This window comes from Poecilia reticulata, linkage group LG4 (assembly GCF_000633615.1).
Source record: "Poecilia reticulata strain Guanapo linkage group LG4, Guppy_female_1.0+MT, whole genome shotgun sequence".
NCBI classification, from domain to species: domain Eukaryota; kingdom Metazoa; phylum Chordata; class Actinopteri; order Cyprinodontiformes; family Poeciliidae; genus Poecilia; species Poecilia reticulata.
Window position 1 is genome coordinate 4279437 of NC_024334.1, and position 8908 is coordinate 4288344.

General features: G+C 42.5%; 1 protein-coding gene across 1 annotated transcript; it reads left to right on the forward strand.

Moving 5' to 3' along the window:
- The first annotated feature begins 1693 nt into the window (after nt 1-1693).
- On the forward strand, nt 1694-8908 carry LOC108166228 (uncharacterized). The gene is made up of 7 exons (XM_017304341.1): nt 1694-2094; nt 3235-3314; nt 3395-3662; nt 5302-5340; nt 6556-6585; nt 7273-7379; nt 8317-8908. The coding sequence occupies exons 2-7, from the start codon at nt 3243-3245 to the stop codon at nt 8410-8412; spliced, it is 612 nt and encodes a 203-aa protein (XP_017159830.1). The 5' UTR covers nt 1694-2094; nt 3235-3242; the 3' UTR covers nt 8413-8908.

Below are 8908 nucleotides of genomic sequence, written 5' to 3' on the forward strand. Positions count from 1 at the left end.
TGAAGGAGGAGGAGGGAGGAGGGGGGGACCACAACACTCCACCGAAAAGTCCCGAACACCTCAGGATCTAAAAATACAGTTTAAGGTGAACTATGGCACCGAGCCCAACAAGCCGACAATGAACCCACCTACCTCGGTTAAGAACTCCACGCCCACGACGCGTGTCTGACCCCCCTGCCCCCCAACCCAACCACAATCCTGAACCCAAAGGAAGCACAATCACCACAAACTAATCTAAAGTCCAGCAGAAGGAAAATCACAAAACTAACTGAAGATGCTTGAGGAAGGACAGAATCACAGAAGCTCACACCACGGCGTCTCCGCAGCTCAAACAATGTGAGCGCGCACCACTCACCTTAGAGGTGAATCCGCACCAACATACCACAACATGCATGTAAAAGTAATAGACATGTCATAAATACAAACTGAATATTGTTGTGCATCTCATTTTCTGCTCGTGTTTTTCCTGCTCCGCACCAAGCAGAGGCATCTCTACCTGACCGTACAGATTTCTGTCTGTTTAATAAGGAAACGACCCACCGGGAAAATATACAAGTCAATAAAAGCATCAACTGATTCGGACCAAAATAAAAGAACTTCAGAAACGCCGAAAACGAGTCACGTTTTCTGCGTCACTCCAGAAAGCCTTGAAAAACCTGATCACTCGTGGGCTTCTGATCCGGACGTTTTTAATTATCCAGGATCTTTGGAGTTAAACTCACCTGTCAACGCAAGCAGCCGGCAGATCCCAGCCGGGTCCATGCCGAGCAGAAACCTGTGTGTTTCTGGTTGTGGTTCTCTCTCAGTCCGTCTCCTCCCCAAGCGGAGCGGGGCGGAGCGGGGCGGAGCGGAGCGGGGCGGAGCGGGACGGAGCGGGGCGGGACTCTCCCCCGTCTCGCCCCGCTCCTTGCGGCTGCATTGTCTTCTCTTTAACAAGTCACCATTTTCATTGTTTTACAAGTTTGTTTGAGCTTTAAATATGTTTATCAACTTGACTTTTATCCGCTTTTTATTATGCATTGAAATAGCATTATTATAAATATTCAAATAGGATTATTATAAATATTCAAATAGGATTATTATAAATATTCAAATAGGATTATTATAAATATTCAAATAGGATTATTATAAATATTCAAATAGTATCATATATGTGTGAAACATGCAGCAATATTGTTGATTTTAACTTTACAAAATTAGCAATAAAAAAAAAAAAGCTTTGGATTTTGAAACGCAGAATGGTTTTTAAGTGCATTATTAGTGTATTATTTTAACTATACCCCCGCATCAGCCTGATCGGTGTCTATCCCAGCCAAACTTAGGACACAGACGCTGCATTGAACTTAATTGATTCAAGTAAAGTCAAAGTAAAAAGCTCATTAAGTTAAAATGTGCAACCTTTAAGTTAATTGAATACAAAAAGTAAGTTGTCACCATTAATTAAGTGATATTAATGTAAATAAGTCCATAACATGCGGGTGTGGTGAGGCGTCTCCTGTCCGCAGGAATAAAAAACCTGTGAGGTCAGGACTGCTGGTCTCATGTCGAGTTTCCCGTTTTGGCTGCATATAGTTTCACACATTAGAGCATTTACGTTGCACCCCCCTCCCCTCATTCTGCAGGTGCAGTGATGCGCAAACCCTCCGACAATATCCTGCAGGCCAGGCGCCCGTGCGTGCGGATTCAACCAAAGCTGGTTCTTAGTCATTTCCGTGTTCTGTTAGCTGCTCTAGAGCCGCTCAGCGCCATCACCCAGTTCACCAGATATGTCTTCATCATGCCGTCAGGATTTCTGTGGGATCGACCGAAAGCTTTCCGTTTATTTCAGAGGAGCGTGTTAGGAGTTGGTCAAACCAGCGAGGAATTTTCCTGTGGAGATAATTTCGGATTTGGATCAAATTATGCGCCTGATTTCGGTTGTTGTCGAGACCAAGGCCCGTCTGACGGAGAGAAGCGAGAGGAGGAGGCCGGGCTTTGTCACGTAGAGGGTTGTTACGTCACGATGCTGCTGTTTCCTGCTATCCTGCGACGGTTGCAGCACTTTGGAGCAGAAAGCGATCCTCCAACCTGTCCGCCGGTCGTCAAAGCATCACAGTGAGTAACTAAGTTACAGTTGGGCATTAATTTTAATATTAAAATAATTATTTAAAAAATGTGTTCTTGTTCGCTGCAGATATTGCTCAGAAAGCCACATAATCTAAAGTTTTTTTAGAATGCAAATCGGTTTGTTTAGATTAAAATAAAAGTATATTGATCTGTTGAAAACTCATGTGCAACGCAGAGGTTAATTGTAATTAAACTTTGTAAAAATTATATCAATGAAAAGAATATAATGACGCCAATTCCTGGTAACTATTACTTTGATCAGCGTGCAGGCTTTGGAGCTCAGCCATCAGGTCAACGCCTGGCTCTTTTCTCTTTACCACCCCAGACTGGGACAAAAACAATTACTCTGGCTCTTCTATACAGTTTGAGGTACCAGAGGATGTGTAATTTTAGAAGTTTATCACAGTTTGCCTCAGGCTGCAGAGTTTCAGTCTTACCGTGTCTGATCCTTTCTCACTCAGATCTCAGATCAGTCGACCATATAAATCCCACACTGATGGATGCAGCTGCGTAACTACACACCTTCTGAGCTGCGTGCCATCGACCCCGCGTTCTCTTCAAAATAATTACTTATTTACTATTAATCTATTAGTATGATTTGTTATTTAAATGGTCATTTATATTATTTAAGCTAATACATATCCAAACTCTGGTTGTCGGGTCTAATTGTGATTCACTGACATTACAATCATTTTGAAAAGCTTTTCTTCATCCCTCTTCCGTTTGTTTTTTTTTGTGCCTGGCCGGAAGACCTTATTTTTTCTCGTCTTTAGCTCACTGTTGTCAAATGAACTATATCGATTAAAATTTAAGAGAAAAAACGCGCCTGAGCGCGTTCTTGAAGGGGCGCGTGCACACGCACCTGTGTGGGAGGAGGGAGCAACAGGAGGGCAGGTGAAGGAGCGGAGGGGCTCCTGATCAGTGCCATTCCTCTGTTCTCGATCATTCCACGCACAAACAGCTGCATTGTGACAGACCTTTCAGCCTGATTCTGTTCTTTCTGCAAACTGCCTCCATCCATGTCTCTTTGAAGGCGGTTTATTAGTTTATAACATTTAATTTAGTGCACTGAAGCAAAAATGAAAATCTAACAACAGAGGAAGTTGAATCTGACCTGTTGTCCTGCAGACTCAGACATGTTCCTCCAGGTTTTCCTGCTGAGTGTTGCTGTGACGGCTCCAGTTTCCGCCGCCAGCCGGAAGCTGCAGGTCAGAGTTGGAAACAAACCATCAGATTTATGAATGATGGGAAACGAGCAGGAACTCTGACTTCTTCTCCTGCCTTTCAGACCAACCTGACCTGCTTCAGGTCCTCGGATCCAGCAGCCGCGAACGCCACGCAGCTCCACGGTAACCATGACGACCAGAGGTTCCTGTGGACGAAGGATCCAGATTCCGCTCCTCTTCCTCAGTGCTCCTCTTCCTCCGTCTCCCCTCCTGCGTCCCGCTGTGAGGTCTGTCACCTCGGGCAGGTCTTCATCATCTGCGCCGACCTGCCGGATGGAGCCGGTCTGTACCTGGAGCGACCCGGAGTCCCTTACCGGACCGAGCGGAGCGGTACGGACCGGCAGCACGACCCTGGACCGAATCTATTTATTTTTATCTATTTAAAAAAATAATATTTCAGGAAATCCAGCTGAGAAAACAGAACAGAAACAAAACTGGATGCGTTTCCATTACAAATGTGCGTAAATATTATTATTCTAACGTCGAAAAAAACATAATTTTGTATTTGTCATTTTTCAATAAAATAAGAAATGAAATTAAAATCACGTGAATAAGCTGATTCACGTGTCATTAGAAATCATAACGGTGTCAAATTGTTACGTTCCGGCTCGTTCAGCTCGTTGAGACACAGATTTCAACAATAATTTGCCTTTTTATTGAGCACCAAACATGAAATAATTTCAGACAGGCAAGAGCCTGAAAAGCGGAGCTGGGTGGGAAAAATGCCTCAGGCCCACCTGGAGCTTGGCTGCTGAGTCTGGGCCTTGTATACCACTTCCATTGTGCCTCGGGACAAAGAACAATTTTACAATAAGAAAAATGGAAGATGATCCCTCCAGGAGGGGACGTCACAGATATAAACAGTTACTCATCATCATCTATCAGATCCTATAACCGCAGAGTTTTTCTCCGTCAAAACTCCGCCGCCTACGCGGTGATGGTGCAATTCTGAGATTTTAAAGAACATTTATGGATTCAACACGTTGGAACGACGCACAGCCTCTTCTGAACCGGTTCAGAACCTCTTCTGAACCGGTTCAGAACCTCTTCTGAACCGTGTGACGCTGTCAGAGCAGCAGCTGCGCCTTGGTGCGAAAAGACGTCTCAGTTTTGAGGAAAATAATTTAAATACGGCTGAACAAAATGAAAAAACAAAACAAAAAACCCCACCTCATATAGCAAAAAAACGTTTTATTGAAAAATCCGAGTTATTTCAAAATTAAAATGGGCATTTTATTCCATTAAGCCCATTTATTTCAGTAATTTCAATCTTTACAGTTTCATGGCCAATGGAAACGCGCTGACTCGTGAAGGATCGGCTCCACATCGGCTGTCAGGCATTTAAAGCAGCTAAACCGCTGATTACAGTTTTTCCGGTCTGAAACCTCCAGCGGCCTCTTCTTCTTAAAATTAGTCATTCATGGCCTGAAATATGATCACACATTTAAATGTGTGGTTAAATGATGATTAACAATCACACTGTGTCAGCCAGTGAAATCGAGGAGATGCTTTCTGATGAACCTTTTCTTTATTTCATCAGTTTGTGTCTGAATTAACTCAGAAATGAGTCGCTGTCTCTCTGATTGGACCTGATGCAGCAGAAACACTTTGCTGCTCAGCCGAATCCATCGAGAAGCAAAGAAAGACCCCGATTTAAAGCAGATTCATTTGTTTTTAAATGAACTTAGCCTAATCTAAGCCGTCCCTTATTTAAGTCCAGTGGAACCAATTCTGACATCCTGATTTCAGACTGGAGCCGATTCCAGGCTGCCATCGCACAGAAAACTTGCTTCCCTTTTTAATTTCGAAAACGAGGAACATGCAGAAGAAAAATGTAGTTATAGGGTAAAGAATGGGAATTAACAGATATACTCGCACCTTGCGTGTTTGTAACTTTAATGTATTTTTTCTACTCTGAGTTTATATTTAATGTGTTTTTCTGAGAGCTGATCGTGTTGCTCTGTTCCAGCCTGCCCGGTGCCGCCCGCTGCTGTTGAGCCTCACTCAGGTAAAATCCCGCCCAGGTGACTCGTTACCTGATCTTTGCTTCTGACTGCAGAATTATTCAACAAATCTGCTGGTGTTTAGCTTTAAAAATGTAAAAACTGGATTATGAGTTCATTCATTCAAGAATATCACAAAATGATACTAAAATGGTAGAATTAAGAAAATGGCCAACATTACCCAAGAGTAAACAAATAGGTGACTGTAGTACTGAATAACTGATTTAATTTCAGTTACATTTAATCATGTGGAAAATAAAGTTATGTGCAAATTCTGGTTATTTTAGAGAATAAAATCATAAATTGGTTAAAAAAAAGAAGAGAAAATCAATAACGATAATAAATTCAGGCAGAAAAAAATATTGACTTTTTTTCTTTTTACAACATAAAATTTCTGAACCCAATCTTACCGTATAAAATACAGAATGTGTCGCTCTAGTCTAACCAACCAATCAGGGAGCCGCATTCACACATCGATCCTTGTTCAGGGGCAAATCAACATGTGGCAGCTGGAGCTGAACACCCAACGTTCAGATGACTGGATGATTACAGAGATAAATACAACACAGTGATAAAATATACCATCCATCCATTTTCCTGCACCCTTAATGGGGTCAGGAGGAGCTGCTGCCTCTCCAGCTAACGTACCGGGTGAGAGGTGGGGTCACCTGGACAGGTCACCTGGACAGGTCGCCAGTCTGTCGCAGGGCAACACAGAGACACACAACCATGCACACACACACACACACCTAGGGACAATTTAGAGAGGCCAATTAACCTGACAGTCATGTTTTTGGACTGTGGGAGGAAACCGGAGTACCTGGAGAAAACCCACCATGCACAGGGAGAACATGGAGACTCCATGCAGAAAGACCGGGAATCGAACCCAGAACCTTCTTGCTGCAAGGCAGCAGCTCTACCAACTGCGCCACTGTGCAGCCCCGATAAAATCTACCGTTTACTGTAAAAACGTAAAATGGAAAATGACAGAACAATAGAGATTGTGTACAAACACGATGTCTCACTCTGACACAAACTGTGTGTTTGGGGTTAAAACCTCATTCAGTGCTAACAGCGACTTTCGACCAAGAATGAAAGTGTTACTTCAAAATATTATCAGTCAAGTAAAAGTAAAACGTTCGGTACAATAAAAATACTCCTAGGAGGTTTTTTTTTTTAAAGTAAATGAAGCTAATGTTTGCTCTCCGATCTGTTTTCAGTTCCGGATGAACCCAGACTGCCCCCTGCTGGTAGGTTTTAGTCACTTCATCTGTGGGATGACCGCAATGTAGAGCAGGTAACTTTGGGGTTAGTTCAAGTATAGAAGATCTAAAAATCTGATAGTCTAAACTTTTATGGAAAAAAAGGTAAATGGAATAAACAGCCCAACTTCTGACACCTAGCATAGTGTGCTAGCAGCAACATCTGTTGCTATTCTTACATTTACTCTTCTGATGACTAAAAGATGCATGCAGGGGAAAATTATTCATTATTCATCAGTAGAAGACATTTAAAGACCATATGGACATAATATTTTAAATATATTTATTAATTTAAACATTTTACTGACATCCTCTGGTACAAGTGTAGGACAGTCATTTACCTGCAGCTAATAATAGACGACCTATTATTATTTTTAATTTATTTAAAACTTAAATTAGCTGCCAAAAGCTGAAACATTTCCATAAGTAAAAGAAATGTATCTCAGAGTATCCGTCATGATTAAACCGTATTTCTGTCTGGATCCTGATGGTTTCAGCTTCAACGTGTTCCTCAGCGCTGACTCTTTCTCCTCTGTCTTGATGAAGCTTCATATCTTTGCTCACCTGTTTCCAGGTGTTCCACAGATTATCCAGGTTTAGGTTTGAATCAGATCCTGTTTCTGCTCCAGAATCGTCTCTCTGACCTGAATTCAGTCTGACTTCATGTTTCTGCAGATGAGAACACAAGAAATCACTTTGCTGCTGTCGCCTCCCTGATGCTCCTCATCCTCATCCTCATCCTCACTGCGGTGGCTCTGTGCAGAGCTCATGGGTCGCAGCAGGTGGGTCTTTCTGAGGCAGAATAGTAATAAAGTTAGAATCAAGGCAAGAGGGACAGTTGAGGCCTGATGCATCACATCACACTTTCAACAGGCGACATGTTAACCAGTCATGCAAAAGAATTATATAAACAGCAACTGTTAATTATTATTATGCATGTTATGTCATTTGGGAAAACTATATTTAAAGAAATGTAAATATGATTATCAGGCTTTTCTAAGCACCTACCACTTCAGAAAGTAACTATTGTACAACAAATTTATTGAAAAAAATAACAGACTTTAGTTCCTTAATTTCTATTAAAGCTATAGAATTTTACTTTTATAAAATATATTTTTTTTACATATTTCTTGAAACTGTCAGTGTGTCATGACAGAATGTTATGAGACAGATAATCTGTGAAAAATCGAGCTGCTCTGTCGTCTCCCAGTAACTACAAACAACCAATCAGAGCCAGGAGGCGGAGCTTAGCGCTGTCAATCATTCTCTTGCGTTCTGCTACAATGCAGCTAGCACAGCCTGTCCTGAATGCTGAAGCTAGTTAGCATGGCCACTGATGACAGCGGATGGACAGTTATCCTGTAACAGCGTAAATTGTTTCTCCACCGTTTGCACATCGAGGGCGTTCGGTTGACTGAGACTCAAAATGCTAAAACTACAATCATAAATTAGTTGATGGGAACCACATGAAATCTGTTTAGAAGTTCCTGTTCTGGTCAGAAATATTTAGCTGCAGCCGTGAGGGTTGCCAGGTCTGGAAGACATCCACCAATTAAGCATCTTCTGTCAGATTGTTAGTCTCTCACAAACCACCAACCAGGTCCGGAGAATCAGTCGGATCATGTTGACACCATACGGGTTCCGTTTACCTCTCTGGTTCTGCTGACCTTCATCGTCTGACTGAATTTAAATTGGACTCTGTGTGTTTTGATGTTCCAGGATGGAACAGCGGAACCTCCACATCATCCAGAGATGGTTTTGTCTAACCAGTGCGGGACGGAGAACAGACAGCTGAATGTTTCAAATGGACCGTGACTCGGTGAGTTCTGTAGGTTATCACCAACTGTTTTCACATTTCAACCCAGCAGACCCTCAGCAGAACCTCAGAGTGGCGTTAACTCAGTCTGCATACCACCTCAATGTTTCTGGGTTGGCAGAGGATGAAGTTCTGGTTCCAACAGAACCGGGTCTACTGGACCATTAGGTGTGAAAACGGCTTCATTCTGAGGACGAGCTCAGGTCCAGAGACGTTCCTAGGAAGCAGAAGTGATTCACAGTAGACACTGTGCAGCTCCTGCAGCTGCACTCTGTGAATTCCTGGAGCCGCTTTTTGTTTGAACATTACACCTTTATTGTCTGACTTTTGATTTATTAATTTTCTCACTAATAACCTGAATGTCTCTGTGTTCACAGGACCAAAACCTGGAGGAGCGACCGCTGGCCAAACTGCCCCAACTTTGAACAGAAATCAGGTCATCAAATGAAGTTTTATTAGATGTCCCAAGGTGCCCTGCGACAGACTGGCGACCTG

Excerpts from the sequence above, each read along its gene's own strand:
- LOC108166228 (XM_017304341.1), top strand. The coding sequence starts at position 3,243 with ATGTTCCTCCAGGTTTTCCTGCTGAGTGTTGCTGTGACGGCTCCAGTT. Across the intron at positions 5,341-6,555 it reads TGCTGTTGAGCCTCACTCAG|TTCCGGATGAACCCAGACTG; the intron begins GTAAAATCCCGC and ends ATCTGTTTTCAG. Across the intron at positions 6,586-7,272 it reads ACCCAGACTGCCCCCTGCTG|ATGAGAACACAAGAAATCAC; the intron begins GTAGGTTTTAGT and ends ATGTTTCTGCAG.